The sequence below is a fragment of the Panthera tigris genome, chromosome B4 (genome assembly GCF_018350195.1).
Source record: "Panthera tigris isolate Pti1 chromosome B4, P.tigris_Pti1_mat1.1, whole genome shotgun sequence".
Taxonomy (NCBI): Eukaryota; Metazoa; Chordata; class Mammalia; order Carnivora; family Felidae; genus Panthera; species Panthera tigris.
Window position 1 is genome coordinate 120,848,173 of NC_056666.1, and position 20,879 is coordinate 120,869,051.

Sequence of the window (20,879 nt, forward strand, 5' to 3'; positions counted from 1 at the left end):
TTATGTGGCCATAACAATAAGGCCAGTCAATACACTAGGAAAAATGCAGTAATATTTCTGAAAAGTCCATCAATCCACTTCTGCCTCCACAAGTCTGAGCAGCTGAGAAGGGAAGTGCAGCCCCATCTTGGGCAGCCCAGGTTCTGAGTCAGGCAGACCTGACTGCACCTGGTGGGGCAGAGCTTGCCTCCATCCTTCATGGGCTATAGGACCTTGCCTCAGTTGCCATCTGCAAAATGGGGATAATTAAAGTACTGATTTAAGGGTCACCTGGGTAACTTAGTTGGTTAAGCATCCAGCTCTTGATTTCATTCATGATCTCATGGTTCGTGAGTTTGAACCCCATGTCAGGCTCTGCGCTGGCAGCAGAGCCTCCTTGGGATTCTCTTTCTCCCTCTCTCTCTGCCCTTCCCCTGCTCATGCTCTTTCTCTCTATATATAAATAAATAAATAAACTTAAAAAATATTTTTTAAAAAAGTACTGATTTGATAGAGTTGTAAAGATTAAAAGAATTAATATACACTATGTCCTTCATGCAGTTGGTGCCTGTAAGTGGTTGTTATTTATTTATTCTTCCAATGGTTATATAGTAACAGGGTTTCTATGATTTTAAGAAGGAAAAGTTCTGGCTCTACCTCCATGCCAGACAGGCATGCATTTTCCTACTTCCATTTCCTGAAAACATCCTAAAAATATCAGTATTAATATCCTATAATATTTCTATAGTTCTCTAGTATGATATAGTAGGTTGTTAATGACTGAAATTCTGTGGATTTGTTGGAAGTTGAACGAAGCCTTTTAAATTCTCATTTTGTTTCGATCTTGGGGCTTTTACATAGAGCACTGGGGCCACAGACACAATGGAAATGGACAATTCACATTCAGAATACATTTACGGTTTCAGTGTCCAAGATAATTCTCCTTTATTTATTTGTTTAGAATTCACCCTTGGCCTTACTTCCAAATCAGGATTTTGAGTAATCACAGCTTCCCTTACAAAAATTGGCCTTTGTTTAGCATGGACAATGTGATAACCAATGAAGCCCTTCGAATTCTTTTTTGTCAATTCACTATGCATTTAATGTATTTCCAACAATAAAATGAGGTCCCAAGGAGGTGGGAAAGGAATGAAAAAAGTCTCTGTTCTTGTTCAGTTGGGAGGGAAAAGAAACACATATATACTGAGATAAATGGAAAATAGTTAAAAAATAATTAGTGAATAAAGAGTGTATTATCATGTGGTCCAGAATGCAAAGAGAATAAGGGAGGGGAGAAGAAGGGAATAATTAGCTCTGGGAATCTTAAGAGAAATGTCAAGATAGAAAAAGATTGACAAAATAATGATGGTAGTTATAGTTGTAAATTATAGAGCTCTACCTACAGGCAGGAACTGTGCTTGCAGTTTGCATAGATTACCACCTTATTATTGTTATTTCACAGATGAGGACACCAAAATTGACAGAGATTAAGGAATTGTCCCAGATTACACAACTAATAAGGCGTAGAGTCAGGATTTGAACCAAGGTCTATCTGATAAAATCACATGCAGAAAATAATCAAAGGTCTGTCGGAGAGAAGACCATCATCGTCTTCTTGGTGGCAGACAGGTCAGAAGTTGAAACAAGGAACCAGCTCTAGAACAGAGGGGTCACCGGGGTGCACTTAAAAAGAGAGAGGGAGGAAGTGTCCACTGGCAATGGCTTTGAATATGAACTTGAAGAGTGTAGACCTCACTAAAGAGATAACCAAGACCCTCTAGAGAGGATAACAGGATGAAATACAGTTGTGTCATTAAGTAATCCCTGCAGCTATGGGAAAAAGAGACCAGAGGACAGAGAAATTTGTCTGCAGGGAGAGCCAGGAAGATGTTCTTGGGCATTGGGTGACAATGACCCTGTCCAAAAGATAGTGTGCCAAAGAAGTTGGGCTCTTGCTCTGAGTATTCTGATATCCGTGTGCTGCAACAACTCACGCAAAGCCAAGAGGTCAATATTAGATTTCCATCTGCACTCAGATCTCTGAAAATAAAAGGCTTTTACCAAGGGTTTTGTCTTCTGGCTAACACTGGCACCACAGATCCTTTCCATGATGTGGTGAAGAAACTAAAGCATGTCCCTTGATGCCATCTAAAGGACACTTGTTATATCTTCAAACTACATTGTATCCTGCCATGTTAGCTTCTGCTATAAGCCTATATGCTTATCTCTTTTTGTTTTATATTTTGCTCTCTCTTTAGTAAATGATAATATATTTACTTATGGTCATTTGAATGAAAATAGTTATTTTTTTAAATTTAAGTTTATACCCAACACAAAAAAATTAGTGATGAAAAAAGATATCAATGCATCCTAACAGCCTGTGTTGCTCCTTTCTGATTTTTTTGAGGTGTAGTTCATTCTTGATACACTCATTCCAGCCTGTCTAGACTGCACATAGTGATGACTGTTAGACCAAACTGGGTTTTTTTTTATTTTGTTTTGTTGTTGCTTTTTTTAAAAAAAGACTTTAATTTTAAGTAATCTCTACTTACTTAAGGTGGGGCTCGAACTCACCTCCTGGAAATCTATAGAATTCCATTTAGTCCTCCTGGAAATCTATAGAATTCCATTTAGTCCTCCTGGAAATCTATAGAATACCATTTAGATCCTTACCTCACACCATATACCAAAAGGCAGTGTGTCTTGGTCACAGGTTGATGCTTTTCCTGCTCTGTCCCTCTTGTCAGTGCAGGTGATTAACTGCCTGGAGTTGAGCACAGCTTGGGGCTGTGGAAAGTAGCTTTTCTCTCGGAGAAGTGAGACTAATACTTCCATTATTCTTTTCATTTCTAGAAAATGAAGTGCCTGCCCCAGCCCCAGCTCCAGCCCCAGCCCCACCCCCAGGTGAGTAAAAACACTACTTCACATGTCTGGGCTGCAAATACAGAACCTCCATCCCAGCATGATCTGGCCTCCACTGAAACTGTGAGTTTTAATCTAACTCCTCCAGAGAAATTGGATGACCACAGTTGTAACAGGTTTATAATAATAACGATAATAATAATGATATAAAAAATAATACATTGTGTTTGTATAGTCCTCTCACATTAATCTGATTTGGATGGCACATTATACACTTACAGAGACCCTTCTAGTTATGCCAAAGTTGTTGTCATGCGCACGTTTTAGCATTGTGGAGCCTGGGCCTCTGAGGGGATGAAGGATTTGCAGAGCTTTTTCACATATAGCTAAAGCCAAACAAAGCCCACATCTTTCTTGTGAACTACGTCACCATCAACTCCTCAAGAAACAGTTTCCAGGACAGTTCGGTGGCCTCTGAGGCTCAACTCCTCCACTTCATAGTACCCTGTTGTCCCCATGGTGACAACAAAAAAAAACAGGAATAAAGAGTTCCAACAAGGGGCATCTGGGTGGCTCAGTTGGTTAAACATCCAGCTTCAGCTCAGGTCATGATCTGGTGGTTCATGAGTTCAAGCCCAGCGTTGGGCTCTGTGCTGACAGCTCTGTGCTGACAGCTCAGAGCCTGGAGCCTGCTTCAGATTCCATGTCTTCCTCTCTCTCTCCGCCCCTCCCCTGCTCACACTCTCTCTCTCTCAAGAATAAATAAACATAAAAAAAAAAGAGTTCCAGTGAACCCCTTGGCAGGTAGATGTGATGCCCAGTGACAGTGGGCATTACTATTTCACACAACAGGTGGAGCCTGCTTTTACGTTCACATAGACCTAAGGAAAAGAACAATATTGGAACTCTAAGAATAAAACATTATCTTGAATTCAGTTTGCTTACAACCACATAGAAAATAAAATACAGCCTGGAGAACCACCAAATATAATACAACCACTAAATTGAAACACGAGGAAATACTGTGAGAATCTCACAAGGCAGAAAGTGATTTAATGCAGGTTTCTTGAATTGACAATGTGGTGTGAAGTCAAGGGGTGAGAAGTCACTGTAGACCAACCCAGTCTAGGTGAAAGCAGAAACTGAAAAGGCCTCAGTTGCTGGTGATTTTTTTGCATGGAAATTTGAAAGGTGATTATGAAGCTCTTCCATCTGGAGATCATTTTCAGGAAGCCACTTTGAGAAATTTGACTGTCCACAGGAGCCCCTTTGCCCAGCTGAGAATACAAGATTCACACACTCAAAACCCTTAACCAGTGTAGAAAAATATTGCCATGTGTCAAAATGAATGAACGAGGCTCAGTGCCATGTGAGTTCAAATAGGGACGATCTCAATTTAGTTTTCTTTTAGCCAGTATAGATGTGTGACATTCTTCTTAGGATCTTCTTCTTTGGTGTGTTTTCTCCTTGCACTTACAAATTTATTTTTGCCAATATTGAGTACACTGAAAACCTACAGGCCATTGAAGACATAACTTCTCCCTTCTGTTCTTCAGATCTGTTGAGGTCACTGGGCTGCTCTAAAGTTCCCCTTATTATGGCATAGGCATATTTCATATTCATCACACAATACTGACTTCCTGTTGCTAAAGCAAGTCTCCTCCCAAACTGTTAAAGTAGTTATTAGTTAACTAAGATTCAGACCTCTACTTCACCCATCTAGAAAAAAAAATAAAAGAATCCATGCTTAAAATAATTCTTTTCTCACATATATCACAAGTCAGACATATTTGCAAATATCTAAACTAATTTAATTCTGGACAGAGAGAAGCAAGCTAGATGATCTGCCTCAGCTGATGAAATTGGATGTTACTGTTCTCATGTTGCATTGATTATTGCCTCTCCATTCAACCTAGAAAATTAGTATATGCACCAAAATATTTTCTTTGAAACTATTGTACAATTATAGATTGTATACCCCGGCTTATTACTATAATATCATCTCAAAGTCCAAACAATTAGAATCACTACATGGGTCAAACTTCCTTAAAAAGTCAGTCCCTTTTGGGGTCTAAAATGAAGTGACCCACATTTTATACTCACTTCTACATAAGCACATTTAACATAGTCTCAGCATAGCTAAGTATATTTTAACAAAATCTGTATTGCATGTCCCTATGTATACTTTTTTCAAAAGTGATCAGAGTTATTCATTGCTTTTGTTAAGCTTAATGGGATTCTACATTATAAATTCCAAAATCCATAACTCATGTATAGTGTAATAAGTGAATATGTGGTGTCATTTATGACCTGTACTGTTGCCATTAATTTCTTCTTTCCCACCCTCCACCCCATTGCTCATCACACAATTAAATGCTTTCTTTGAGACACTTTTAAAAATGTGCTTGTACTTTCCATACAGAACCAAATAAAGGGAAAGAGGCCGGAACTACACCAACAAAAGGTGAGTTGCGGGGGAGGGGAAGTGAGGCTGAATTCAACAAAAGGAGGTCAGTAGAAAGAGGTCAGTATTGACTGCCATGGTGGTCCTATAGAACTTCTCCACATTACCTTTCATCAGTGCGGTTTAGAGTTCTTCTGCATCTTACCTGCATGATCAGTCAGCATAACAAAGGGTGCTTTGATCAGTTTTCATGATTCACCTTTCTAAAAGAAAAACAACAATGATAAAAATATCACAAGCATTTGTTGAGATGCCAGCAAATCAATTGGTAGTTTCCAAGTTACCATGTGCATGTGAAGGAAAAGAGTTATCTGGTATTCTTGGGATTGTGCCAGTTTGGAAAGTTATCTGGATTACACATTTTTTTTTTTAATGGAATATTTTCATGTTACTGATGAACTGTTCCAAGTTTCACTAGCAATTTTTTAAGGCTAGCATCTCATTTTGTAACATTGTATATTTGCATAGATTTATATGATGGTTTAAATATATTGACAGTACAACCTTAAGCAAACATTATGTTGATCCTTATTGAATTGGAAACTCATTTATGATTGTAATATTATTCTATTTTTACTTTATATGAAGATAGTCCAGTCTTAGAAAGTGAATAATCTTTATCATGTACTACTTACTACTGTGGATCCATGAAATATTCATTCCTTTGTCTCTCCGTGGAGGAAGGACCAACTGTCCTAAGCTAAGGAGCATTACCCTTCTACAAAAGAAAGTTTTCACAGATATAGATTAGAGAATTCTGCCTATATGTTTGTATCATCATTTTTAAAAGTTCCTCTTTTATTTGCGGATTGAATAACACAGTTAAATTTTGGAATAACCAATTATTTCTTGATTGCAATATTTCTTTCTTTTTTTTTTTTTTGGACACTACTCAAAAGCATGCTAAGTATTTCTTTGTTCTTACTATGTCATATTTCATTACCTAATTCCTATGGTATTATTGTCTCCTATACATTAGTAAAATGCTTTTTTCTTTCAGTACATTGGACCTCTTTTCTTCAGTTAACTTGAATTTACAATATCATAAATGAACACATAATGTTGGTGCTTTTGTCCTTGACCTTCAGTGGCACCCATGGATAGTAACATAAATAGTAATCCTGGCCACATGGGCTACAGTCTGAAGGTTATTTGCTTATGGAATGCAGACAGTGCAAACTTCTAGAACTCCTTCCATGAGAAGGGTTCAAGGATGTTTAGACATCCTGGCTGAAGCTATTGAAACATTATTCTCTACAAGGCCAGTGGCATACCCCTCTGTTTCCAAATTTAGAAAGGTGGTTGGACCAGGCTGTAAGGCTCAACCAACAAAGTAGATGATATAATACCAGAGGGCAAGCTGTCGATGTTTAAACAAAGCCTGTGCCTGACCCTTAATGTGAAAAGTCATCATTATATTTGTATGCTTAAATGAGAAAATGCCTTCCTGTAAGTTAAAATCAACCAATCATCCAGTCAACTAATCAACAAAAACTCTTCTCTAAACACAGAACCCAGTATGATGAAAGAGCTAGACCAGATGACTAGGGAATTTTGAAATTAGCAGCACTTTTTCTGACATTTGCAGAATTAAGCAAGCCCATGGCCACATGCAGTCATGCTCCCAGCCACATAAACGGCCATGGTTCTATTTGCTCTCCATGACTAGGAAGCAAATCAGTTTAGGATAGAAAGTGACATCCCTAAATCAAGAAGGTAGATGGATGGAAGTTATTTTCTAATACACAGTCCTCTTGAACTATTACTTACTTTCATCAAGGAGAGGGAAATTTCAAAGACAACGCTATGTAAAAGGTAGACACAGTAATCACCGCTTTATGTATTTCCCTAGTTGAGAAAGAAGGCTTGCATAAGCATAAACAGAATTGACAGGTGTAGCAGACCTTTTCTCCAGCCTTGACTAGAATGTCCCTACCTGCCCTTCACCCTCCCTCAGCCCTCAGTCCGTCTCATTGTTTTTTAAGCCATCAATTCAGCTTTCACTCCTCTGTGCAGCTTTCCTGGACTGTCTTAGCTGTCTTTCATCTGCCCTTCCTCCTCCTGATTTCTCTTGGACCTATGGCCTCTGGCATCAGATCACTCTTTTCTCAACTTAATCACGTATTAGTGGTTCAGTCCTTCCCCTAACAGGTTTCAAGTTTTTTGTCAGGCACCATGTCCTAACACTTCTTTGGTCCCCTTAGCTCATTTCTTCCAGTGTTTGGCAGAGAGAGCTGCACATGGCAATCTCCTAATAAATACTTGTAGAATGAATGAACAATTGAATTTCCAGGCAGGCTTAGCTATTCGGTCATATAGACAGTAGTACTCTGGATAGATTTTTATTTCCACTTACCATGTTTGCTGGGCAGGAGTATGAACATCCCCCAAACTCTCGAGTCAGTGAGATTCAGGATGAGACACTGGTGCTATGCATCCCCAGAAGAGGTGGATGATTTTTACTGTGAGGCCAACTCACTTAAAACCATTAAGAATGGCCACTCCTGGATATTAGTGCATTCTCAGAACTTATTCTTCTATCTAATTAGTTGAAGTATAGTCAGTTAGTAGCTCCGAGACTGTCACTACTAAGAAAATTTTGCACAGCAGTGTAGGCTTAATATTTTTCTCAGGTTGCCTGGATCTTTCTGGAACAATCTGGAAACGTTCTGAAAATTTTTTGATAGCCGCAGAATGTTGCTTCATTCCTATATCAATCTTACAAGTAGTGTTTGAGGTTAGATTTGCCAACTCTTTCACATTTACTAAGAGTCTCTGTCTGGGAAATAGGTGATTTCCCAGGAAGGGGTTTTAATATTTGTTTATTTGCTTGCTTGCCTCTGGAGTTGTCCATCCAGCTACCCTGTTCCCTAATACTGATAACTTTGTCCTGGAATTGAAACAATAGAGATGACAATATAGAAATGTGTGTAACCAAGCAGCAATACCAGAAATTAGATGCACAAATCCCTTTTAGAGTGATCATACTGGGAAGCAATGTCTTTATAAAAACAATGCTGCTATGGCTTAGAATTCTTTCAGAATAACACAGATGGCAAATCAATGGGGTGCTAGGTACAGGTTCTTTTCTACATGCTCAGTGGGGCCAAAAGATCTGTCTTTTATTCCAATGTCCACTTATTCAGCAATTTTTCACTAAGTGTCGGCTCTGTGCCAGGCATGGGTCTGGCTGCTGGGTCCTGTTCTCCTGGAGCCAACTTTAGGGAGCTTTGGAGGGGAGAGCACCCATCAGCAGAGGACAGTGGCTTTCAGTTTTGGAAACAGACAATTGTCATGGAGGGCCATGTGTAGAGAATAATGTTGGTGATCAAGTGGGAACATACTTTTTTTTGGCCAGTCAACCTTGTACACGTGAACACAGGGTAATGAGATTGGGTCTCATCTCCACCTTAACACCTGATCCCAGGGGAAGTTCAAAGCTGGTCTTGGGAGTGATTCCAGGTGTGCCAGAGCATTAGCATCAGAGACTACTTTGAAAATCATTATTCACTTCAATACCTAAGTTCGGGCACTTAAAAACAATTTTTTTTTTAAATTTTTGCATCTTGATATATTTTGGTAAGCCCAAATGGGATATTTACTGCCTCTTTTTATTTTTCTTTCAGAAAAATATCCACTTTTGGTAATCACTGCAAGTGAATAAAGACTTAATTTCTTTTTTCCAGGCATTAACTTCAATATTACCCCATAAACTATCATGAATGAACCTTGTGCATATTAAAGATCTCACATAACTTGAGATGAAGAGCCTTTCATTTGGCATGAGTGTGGCTGGCAAATGAGGAAGTGAACCAGCGCAAGCTCTAGCAAGTTTTCTCCTAAATGATGTGATCCTTTTTTTAAATGCAAAGAGTGATTCCAATTTTTTGTCTTCATTTAGATCCCTTTTCTGCAATAGCATTGTTCTGGTGTTTTTAATTCACATGCTAACATTTTTTTGTGTCATTTTACCTTTAGGTATCAGACAACCAACCATCCAATGTACTTTATGCTTTCTAATTATATTACTTCTTTGTAATGATCTTTGTTAAAAACTAATATCACTGGGGTGCCTGGGTGGCTCAATTGGTTAAGCATTGGACTCTTGACTTCAGCTCAGGTCATGATCTCCTGGTTCATGAGTTTGAGCCCTGTTTTGGGGCTGATAGCACAGAGTCTGCTTGGGATTCTCTCTCTCCCTCCCTCTCTGTCCCTCCCCCACTCTCTCTCTCTCAAAAACTAAATAAACTTTAAAAAAAATGAGAAGAAAAAGTACTACTATCACCACACATTTCAATTTTATGACACAGCCATTATAAGATACAACATTGATTTAATGGATTTGGAAAAGAAAAAGACTCAATAAATGTATGTATTTACTGTAGGATGAATCCTGACTTTAGAAGTATCAAGGTGCAAGGGACGCCTGGGTGGCTCAGTTGGTCTAGGGTCCAACTCTTGATTCTGCTCAGATCCTGATCTTGAGGCCCAATTCAGGGTCTGCCCTGAGTGTGAAGCCGGCTTGGGATTTTTTCTCTCTCCCTCTCTCTCTGCTCCTCCCCTACTCACGCTTTCTCTCTCTCTCAAAAATAAATAAATAAACATTGAAAAAATAAGAAGTATCAAGGTATGAAGGCATGTGCCTTTTCATTAAGAAAATATGATCTTAGGCTTCTGGGTGGTTCAGTCAGTTAAGCATCCGACTTCAGCTCAGGTCATGATCTCAAGGCTTGTGGCTTCGTGAACCATGTTGGGCTCCACGCTGACAGCTCAGAGCCCGGAGTCTGCTTCTTATTCTGTGTCTTCCTCTCTCTCTGCCCCTCCCCCGCCCATGCTCTGTTTCTTTTTCTCTCTCAAAAATAAATAAAGGTTAAAAAAATTTTAAAAAGGGGTTCCAAGATGGCTCAGTTGAGCGTCCGGCTTCAGTTCAGGTCATGATCTCACAGTTTGTGGGTTCGAGCCCCGCATTGGGCTCTGTGCTGACAGCTCAGAGCCTGGAGCCTACTTTGGATTCTGTGTCTCCCTCTCACTCTGCCCCTCTCTCACTCACGCTCTTTCTCTGCCGCTCAAAACTAAAGAAATGTAATAAAAAAATTTTTTTAATTAAAAAAAAGAAAATGTGATCAATTAATCAAATGCCTCCAAACATGATGAATTCATGTCAGCTGTTGATATTATTTCCTTACATACATGATTGTTGTTGCTGCTGTGGTTAATTTGGTCACATGAGCCAATGTTTTCCACAACTGATTACTATGCTTGAGGAATTCAGAACTTGGTCGCAATCAAACAAGGTTAAGTGGTTAAGTGAGGTTTGTTGAGAGTCACATATACTTTAATTTCATGTGCTTTTTGGTCTTTTTAAAAATCTCATCAATTGTCCCAAGTTTTGTATGACTTAAAAATTAATTTAAAAAGGCAATTTATATCAACCATAGGTAGAAATTATTTTATGCCGAAGAGAATGTGTAGAATCATAAGAATCTATATATTCTATAATCTCTAGCGTTCTCTCCCTGCATTCCAGATTTTACATGTGTCCCCCTAAAATCCCAAGCTTGTAATATGAGACAGAGTTTTTCCTCTACTTTCCAGGCCCTCTTCTCTGGGAACTTCAGTTATTTAAAGAACCGTTTTTATGGTTTTACAAAAAGTGCTATTTTCCCATGACCTAAGGACAAGTAAAATTCTGTGTTGGTAAATCTCCCTTCCGTGAGCTAGGGGAGAGTGTCTGGTGTTCTGGTCTGTGGTCTTCAGATATGCCGTATTCTGAAGACCCCAAAACAGATGTTTTTCATCGTCACTGTAGTGACTTTTAAATAGAAAAAAAGAAAATATAACTTATGTATTGTATTTTTTGTTCTGTTTTGTTTGAAAATGTTATTGGTACGATGCCTTGGCTTTAATATATGTGTTGTGGAACTAGGCACAACCCAGAACAGTTGGATATTCTGTTTCCCTTCTAGCAGTAGAACCTGTTTTTCCACAGTATATAAGAAAATTAGATCTTTCATTCTCATCCAGTTCAACCAAATTCAAGCAGGCACCTTTTTTAGAATTTAAGATGAGGATCCAGCATCTTAACTACATTCTCCAATCTATGGGATGCCAGGACCAAAGCTACTTTTGAAAGGAGGGAATCATAAAATTTGCCCCTTGTCAATTATATTTTCTAGAACTTCAGTAAAGTTGAACATTTATGTACAACGAAGTGCCAATTGGGAAGTAATTGCTGTTTGGAAGTAATGTGGGATCATCCAGAGTATCATTTCATGATACTTTGAAGCACTGCTTTAATATGTGGTGCCTTAATAGTCTAAAATAATTGTGAATGTCCCTCCGATTAGTTTTAACATTTAGTAGACTCTGAAACTACTGCCCATCAAATTTCTGCTCAACAAATGGCTTCTCTTTTCACTTTCATTTTATGCAAGTATGTAAATATTCTTTTCTCAATTATTTTGCATTCTAAACAATTAATTCACTATGCACAGTGCACAAAGCAAACTAGCGACCACAAATACCTGAATAAAATGTTCATTTGACTCAAAATGGTTCCAGCTTCTAGTTTCTAGTTAAAAAAGCTCCTTCCCAGGATTTGGTTCAGTTTTAAAACTTCATTTTCAAGAATTTTGACAGGACTGGGGCACCTGGGTGGCTCAGTCAGTTGAGCGTCCGACTTCAGCTCTGGTCATGATCTCACGGTCTGTGAGTTCAGGGCCCGCGTCGGGCTCTGTGCTGACAGCTCAGAGAGCCTGGAGCCTACTTTGGATTCTGTGTCTCCCTCTCTCTACCCCTCCCCTGCTCATGCTCTGTCTCTCTCTCCCTGTCAAAAATAAACATTAAAAAAAATTTTTTTTTAAAGAATTTTGACAGGACTTTAAATCAAGATTCTTTACATACTTCAGTAAATAAAAGCCTTCGAATAGGTTACAAGAATAGAATACTAAATAATGAATTAAATGCATGACAAATGATACAGAAAAATCTCAAGGTATTTTATTTTGGGTTATGTAAAATTTTGATTATCTAACAATCTTCTGGAATAGCTCAGAAATACCTATACCTCCCCAAATGCACGGTTTTGTGGATGTTAATGGATGTTCCAGGAGAAAAGGATTGAAAAGTGAACAAAATTTGGGAAGGGCTAACTGCTGTATCATTTTTGTCTCCACCCCTCAGTGCCAGTGTCCATTAGCATACAGAAGTCTGCGATACCCCTCAGTAAGAGCACATCCATACAATATAATAAAATACATTTGACTTTATTTAGCTTAGCATTTTCCAAGCTTTTTTGACCCCAGAAAGTTTCCTCTGAAGAATCCCAAATCCCAGTGTTCAGCGAATCCCCTCTTGTATTTTGAAGACATGACATCAAGTTTCTTGACATATTACATTAGTTATTTTGTTAAAAAGTAATAAAACATATTCCTGTTTGGCAGTTTTAGAAAAGAAATCTCAGGCTAGTAAATAATCTTTGTAGTAAATATTCTAATAGACTATATTATGTATAATTATATATAATATTATATATTATAATTATAATTATGATATATTATATAAAAATGTGCTATTTTACCTTTTGTCAGGAATTTTTAGGCACTTTAAAATTAACAGCCATGTACATGTATTTTCTGTATCCTATTTTATATAGTCATAAGTTTGTTTTGAAATTCACAATTATTCTAGTGTTTTAAGTACAAAGATTATTATTATTTACACCGACATTAGTTTTTATGCTTCGAGAAAGGAGGGGCAGAGGTTCAGATAACACCGAATGCCTATTTAAGCATCTAAAATTATAAAGACCCTTTGAAATTCAGACAGTTTAGAAAAGGAGAATATTCAGTGCCTCTGCACATGAACACTCTAAAGCATGTTTTGAATTTTACAAATGTGTTTTCATAAATATTTTTTAAATTACACAGCATTTGGCCAATACCAATATAATCATGAGGAAATGCTCATAAAGTTCCTAAAATAAATATTGGTAAACTTAGTAAGTATGACAAACTGATTTATCTTAATTAATGTAGTTAGTGCTGTCTTTTGTCTCCTAAATATAAAAGGGGAATTAGTCACAAGGTTTTGGGGGACAGGGGAGAACAAATTCTCTTTTTTATGCTTTTTTATGCTTATGTTCAAATGACTGTGGCATGCAAATTATATCTGACACTGACTTTAGTTACAAAATAAGAACTCTAAAACACTTGTGTTGTTGATTTTGTCAAGGTTCAATTTTTAGCATTAATTTTTTTCCTAACCTACAGTCACATGAAATTTTTGCCCAGAGCTCCATTTCTTAATCTGAACTTTCACTGGATTGCTCTATTCTCTCACGCTTTTATTTATTTATTTTTCTCTTTGGTCTGTAATACTGAGTTTAATCTTTCAGGTACCAAGTCTTCTAAGGCTGACTCATCATTCAGCGTGTTTTGTGTGTTCTCTCTTTTTTCAGCCTTCTCTTTTTGCAGGAGACTTCTCTTTTGCAGGACAAAGTCCTTTTCTTCTTGACTTTTTCTTCCTATTTCTTGTTTCAGATGAAGAGGAAGCCTCCACGCCTAGTGCCCTGCCTCCAGGTTAGGATGATTCCAACTCCTTACCCCCACTTTGTAATTTATTGTTAATTGACAATAAAGAAAAAGGAAAGGCAGAGAACCTTGATGAGACAGTGTGCAAAGCAGGGTCACCAGCTTTTGCCTCTGCCAACACCAGCAGGGAAAACTTGGGCTTTAATGGTGATTTTTTTTTAAATGAAAGGAAACTTTCTTTGTGAAATAAATAAGATTAGTAAATCTTGGGTATGAATTTTAAGGACAAAAATGGTTTTCTTTCCTTTCCAGCTATATGCCCTTGTCCCCTGTTCTTTAGATATTTGAATTCTTTTATTTTATTATTGTTCTTCTACTAATTATCCAAACAAGCTGACTTCTATTTTTTTTCCCCCAAGACGATTTCTAGTTTTTTTTCCCCATCATGAGGAGAGACAGGGTTTAGGGGAATCCAAGAAGGCTGGAGTCAGCTGTCCATTTTCACCCCTTGCCCTTGTATCATCCGAATCACACTTTCCTTTCAGGTGTGGGTAGTCGGGCCCTGGAAAGAAAAGATTCAGGTGAGCGCTCGCCTGCAGTAAGGCGTCCCGACCCCATCCTAATATAGTCACTAATGACCTCATTTCTTGAAGCTGTTTTAATTCTAATCTTTGTTTTATTCTGTTTGTAGCTTTTTTAAAAAAGCAATATTTTATTACAAATCTTCTTACAAGAAAACTAATGTATTGAGAAATGATTAATTTTGCATGACACACACACACACACACACAAATACAGGAATTTAGCCACATATATCACAGATTTGTTTGTTTTATTGTAGATATCATTTTTTAACATTTAGCAAATACAAAGAGATCAAGAAACTGAAAATCTCCATATTGGGGATATGCTAAAGTTAGAGAATAATTCACACTTCTCTAGAACTGTTTTACAGTTTGTAAAAACCTCCAAATGTATCTTGTCAGCAGTCACTACAATTTTGTGAGGTCGTACATTCACTCGACAAATTCGTGTTAAGGGCTCACTACAATCCCACTGTGGGCCTCTAAAGGGACAGGCACTTTTGTAGGCACTTGTGGGTATACAAAGGAACAAAACAATACAAATTCCTGCTCTCTTATTCCAAATATGAATGGCCATAATTCATTCTTACCATGAATATCATGGACATTCTCACACACACACACACACACACACACACACACAGACGTAATCATGTAACTACATTGTATAACTTCATTGTGAAAATGATGATTTCTAAGGATAGCATGACTGTTACCTGAAAACTAAAATAACTAAATGTACATTTCCTTCTTTTCAAGAAACATTAACAGAGAGTTGGCAACCCATGCATTTTTTTTTTTCCAGTTACTAAGTGGCTGAAACTGAACTTCTCTGCATTTAGCTCTTGGAGACAGAGGGAAGGAATGTCTACAGTTCTCTCTCCTGCCCTCCTTGCTGGAGTTGACCACTGATTAATACCAGCCTAGCACTTGGAGTGCAACCTAAAAAATAAAAATAAACTTCACTTTCAGCTTCTCTCTCTTCATGGGAAAGCCTCAGAGTTGATTTTTCTTTTTCTGTTTTTCCCCCTTTGCAGGATGCACCTAGTATTCTTGGAACTTGTGCCTGCTGGTCATGATCAGATACTTAATTGTCAAACTACCGCCTCATTTATGCAAATCCAGTGGAATCATCTAATCATATAAAAGCAAGGAATCTAGAAATATCAGGCTAGGTCTGGCCCTAGCCCTTCTCAGTTGACCAGCAAACTGATTTTTTCCTTTAGTCTTTTCCAGTTCTGTTGTTGTATGGACGTGGCACATTATAGTCATTCACCTATTATGACACAGTTCTGCTTTAATATACTTCCCATCATTATTTATCTGTTAGGGGACAGACAGGACGGGGAAACTCTGGCTGCCAACAAACACATAGTAACAACCTACCTGAAAAGTTTTACTATTTCTAGGAATTAGAAAATGTTCTATATGGAAGAGGCACCCCTTGTAAGAATGGGAATCTGTCACTCTACTGATGGCGCCAGGGGAGATGGATGGAAAGAATGATGTTATATTTATCCAGGTTTATTAGACAAAGAAAAGCTTCAGCATTGACAAGAACGACAAACCCAGGTAAGTCTGCCTAAGAAGGATCTGGCCCTGAAATGATCCTTTCCTTTCTTTCTTCTCAATAGAATGGTCTCTTGGCGAATCGCCTGCTGCGGAGGAACAAGACAAGCAGAACGCCAATTCCCAGCTGTCCACCCTCTTTGTGGAGAAGCCTCAAACAGGATCAGTGAAAGTTGGTGAGTGCCAAGCATTAAATCTTGCTTTCCTTTTGAAATGGAGGTGAAATTCACACCGCATGAAATTTACCATTTTAAAGTGAACAACCAGTGGCTGTTAGTACACTCAGTGCTGTGCAACCACCACCTCTATCTCAACATTTTCATCACCCCAAACAGAAACCATGTACCCCACTAAGCAGTTACTGCCCATTCTCTGTCCCCTACCCCTCCCCAACCCCTGGCTAATCTGCTTTGTCTCTATGGATTTCCCTGCTCTGGATATTTGGTGTAAATGGAATCACACAATATGTGACCTTTTGTGGCTGGCTTCTTTCCAATAGCATAATGTTTCCAAGGTCCATCCAAGCTGTAGCATGAGTCAGTACTTCATTCCTTTTTATGGCTGAATACTATTCTATCATATTTATATACTAGATTCTCATTTTTCTAACCTGAAACGGAGAGTGAAAGCTATCATTTTAGGAACCTTTAGCACATAGTTGTTGAGTTCCTAGACTCAGGAGTCAGATTGGGTTCACATCACTTTCCTCATCTGTAAAATGGGGATACTACCTGTGAGGTGCTTTGAACAATGTCTGGTGTATCTTAAAGCTCTGAGCCAGTTTTGCTGTCATTGAGGCATACTCATTCCATAAGATGATTACAAATCTGCACACATACCATATGATAACAAGTAGTATCTCAGCAGAAACTAGTGGGATAGAGGGTTCACTTTGGAGACATTCATTCCAAAAATATTGATTACACACCTCCTGTTTTAGACACTGTCCCGAATACTAGTATAACATGTGAGAATTCAGAACTTACAATCTTTTAAAAAATTTATTTATTTTGAGAGAGAGAGAAAGTGGGGCAGGGGCAGAGAGAGAAAGAGAGAGAGAGAATCCCAAGCAGTCTCAGCACCATCAACACAGATTCCAAGGCAGGGCTCCACATAACAAACCGTGAGACCATGACCTAAGCCAAAATTGAGAGTCAGATTCCTAACCAACTGAGCCACCTAGGTGCCCCAGAGCTTACAGTCTTAATGGGAGGAACAGACAATGAGAAATTAAACAAACAGATAATCACAAAAGCCAAGTGCCATGAAGGAAATAAACAGGGTGGTAAGTTAGAGAGGACCTAGTGGTCCAGGAATTTTCACAAAATAAGTTTTTATAAGGAACATATTGTGATCAGAACAAATGAGCCACCTAGCTGACTGGTTATATTCTAAAATGACCTCTTTCAGGTCTAGAATATAGGAGTACATTGCATGTGGATGGAAATATTTGTTCCCCTTGTATTTCTAGAAGACACCAAAGTGCTTGGCTGGATGCTAGGCTAGAATTTTTATGTCCTTAGGGCCCAAAAATCAATACAAATGGATAAGTAGTTTTATTTCAAAAAGATCAATTTTATTTAGTCACATTGAGTCATGTAAATCCAGACTTCCCATCATCTTGCCTAATAAAGAGGATGGAAAAAATCCATACATTTGTGAGGCTTTCCATTTTTATTTCATTTATACATGATAAAGCCAAACAAAAAGTATTTCCTTATTAACCCATTGCTCCTTTTCTGCCTCATAACTTCAAAAACAGAACAAGTTGGAGTACCCTAGGAACTCCTAGGGCATGCATAAAAAATCAGGGCACCAGTCACATCACAGCCTCTGCAGGGCAATCCTGTGTAACTCCTTCCAGTTGAGAGCAAAACTAATGGCACTTTTTACGCCACAGTCTGAATTGCTTGTGCTTTTTCTAGGTGAAAATATCACCTTTATAGCCAAAGTCAAGGCTGAAGACCTTCTTAGAAAACCCACCATCAAATGGTTCAAAGGGAAATGGATGGATCTGGCCAGCAAAGCTGGGAAGCACCTTCAGCTGAAGGAAACCTTCGAAAGGCAAACCCGGGTATGGCCCTTATCTCCTGGCACAGGGTTCAGTTCAGTCATTCCTTCTGTGTCATTTTGAGGTTCAGCTTTGAGAGATTTCAGCCCCAGAAAATTCTCTAGAGTTACCACTCCTAGTGCCTATACTTGAGCCTGGTTGCCCTGCTGTGCCAGAGGCTGGGGAGCACATTGACCCCCTCCTATGTTGACTGTGCTGGAGCTCCCAGATAAAAAACATTAAGCCAATGCTGAGGAATTTCAAAAATATGTGATAGCTTCTGTCCATTGGCAAGGTGGGGCTGAAATATGCCGGATACATTTTGTTGCAGATGTACACATTTGAGATGCAGATCATTAAGGCCAAAGAGAACTATGCAGGAAACTACAGGTGCGAGGTCACCTATAAGGATAAGTTTGACAGCTGCACATTCGATCTTGAAGTACATGGTAAGAAAGTCTTCTTGTCTGGATAGATGTGGGTTTTTTCCCCCATGGGATGTGAGGGGATAGAGGAGAAGAGGGTCATTTAATACTATGAGATTTTGAAAATAAAGTTTTCTTTCAAACTGTGTGTGTTTCTGATTGTGGTAGTCTCAGCAAGCCTGCTGAGTTAAATTGTTATGAAGCAATTTAAAAATGGAGTTTCAGGGGATTTTACTGCTAGGTACCTCTTGTCCATGCTATCTGTATTCCTTCAATCTTCTGGATAAGGGCTGATGCCATTTGTTCTTCTACTGAATGTGCCTGTTTCATTGGGTCAACTTATTCCCACTCAAGTTTGGGGGATAATTTCATATGGTACCAAGGATGTCAGGATACCCAGGTGGAAGGGAGGATTTCTCTTCTAAGGACTAATGTCAGATGGGGAATTTCTCCATCCATATGTTCTGTGTGCTGCCCAGAGTGAATTTAATAGGGTAAATGTAAATGTGTGCATGTAGATTAGGAAAAAACCACTTCTATAAGTATACAAACAGAAAGTGGACTTGGTGGCAAATATCATAAACTTAAGATGAATCCAACGTGTGATAAAGCCACAAGAAACAAAGCTGGTGTAATTTAATACTGGGCTATAACAAGTGGAATAGGATCTAGGCTTAGAAAATAACACTACTCTCGCAACATGCTACTTGTTCCACATTTAGAGTAATGTCTTTGGCCATGGGCACCATACATCAACCTGGTTCTCTTCTGGAGTAAGGTACCCAGCAGGATGAAGAACCCAGAAACCACACCCTAATCAGCTGAATATGGTGTGAACGAGGCCAGGCATCCATAACAGATAAATAGGGGAAGTGCTGTCACATGAAAGTGTTTCAGACAAATCAGAATCTAAAGGTAGGAGTTATGAGGAGGTGAAAAAAAATTTTTTTTTTTACTTAACTTCAGCATGAGTTCTTTCATTAAAGCTATGTACACAGCCTGGAAAGAGTATGAAACCCCATTTCAAGAGACGCCAAGTAAAGCCTGGGTGATCATGGACGTGCTGTAGAGATTTCTGTATCAAGTGGGAATCTGGTCCTGAGCAGGGCCTCTTCAACCTGGCCAGGAATCTCTGAGAATCACCTGAAGGGATTTTGAAGAGTATTAATTTCTGGGTGCCTGTCCCTTATCTGGTGAATCAAAATCTCCAGCAAGGAGATCAAGAAGCTGATTTTTTTTTTTTTAATTCTTCAGGTAATTCTAGTGGAAAGGCAGGTAGAATGACAGCTAGATATGGTACCTCCTGTAGTCCCCACATCAATTCTGTGTGAGGGAGGATGAGGTATGATGCCTCAGCCGCTCAGCCATCCAGGAGGAGAGACATCCCCCACTCCACCTGGCGTTCCTTCCATCTGAGGAATTCCCACAGCCTGGAAAGGAACTGAGCACAAAATTGCCTTCTTAATGGGTATTTATTTTATTGTTTTCTTTCCTTTCAAAGAATCTACTGGGACTACTCCAAACATTGACATCAGATCTGCTTTCAAGAGAAGGTAACTTCAAAAGGGGAATGTAGGTAGCTTTGGTATAACGTGCAAGTGCAGGGTTTTCAAACACATATTCCCTTCCTCCACACTCTTGTCTTCCAGATGAGAGCACCTCTTCACTCTTGTCAAACATACTATGTATCCAAAGGTTAGTGTTCTAGAAAAGCTGTAGGTTTAATTTCAAATCAGATGTATACTGATCATTTTTTAGATTATTCTGGTCATAGTGAAGCTCCTATTTTTTTGAAAACACACTTTTAGTCTCTTCACGTGTGACTTTGTCCTTAATTACATTATTTTCCACCAAATGTCCAAGAAAGATGTCTAATGATATAGCATCAGTTGAGTGATGTCAGAAAACTTTTATTTATATTGCTTTTCATCTAGAAATTACTTATGGAGCCATTCTCCACAATTAAGTAGTGACTTATTGAAGTTAGCGCTATTTAAATATTGGATTATTAAATGAAAGACCACTGAGTCCACTAGAATAAAGAATACTGTAGAAAGGCAAAATATAGATACCCATTTGATTTATTTTGCAACTGCCAAGGCTGAAAAATTGGGGGTTGGGGGACATGGAAGAAAAATGAAAAACAAAAAAAGTTCCAGTCTACAGGAAATGTAACTAGCCCCTTCCAGACATTATCTTACTCTCTGTACTTAATTTTTCCATAATGTAAGTTCATTAATGAGAGCAAATATTTTGTTCTTCTCAAGACTGAATCCACTTAGTTTTGTTGATAAGGAAAATCATCCCAACCTATCATAAAGCAATGATTTAGTCTGTTAATAAAAGGCATATTTCTCTCCTAAATTATGAATAAATGAAAATTTTAATTACTTAAAATATATTTAATATTACCTG

At 38.4% G+C, this 20,879-nt stretch overlaps 1 protein-coding gene across 1 annotated transcript in view; it reads left to right on the forward strand.

Moving 5' to 3' along the window:
• Positions 1 to 20,879, forward strand: part of MYBPC1 (myosin binding protein C1) — a 139,995-nt gene that overhangs the window by 66,788 nt on the left and 52,328 nt on the right. Inside the window, exons 3-7 of the mRNA XM_042993709.1 lie at positions 13,780 to 13,884; positions 16,055 to 16,165; positions 17,915 to 18,063; positions 18,371 to 18,488; positions 19,966 to 20,017. Coding sequence (XP_042849643.1) covers positions 13,780 to 13,884; positions 16,055 to 16,165; positions 17,915 to 18,063; positions 18,371 to 18,488; positions 19,966 to 20,017 — 535 coding nt within the window. The remainder of the gene's footprint in view (positions 1 to 13,779; positions 13,885 to 16,054; positions 16,166 to 17,914; positions 18,064 to 18,370; positions 18,489 to 19,965; positions 20,018 to 20,879) is intronic.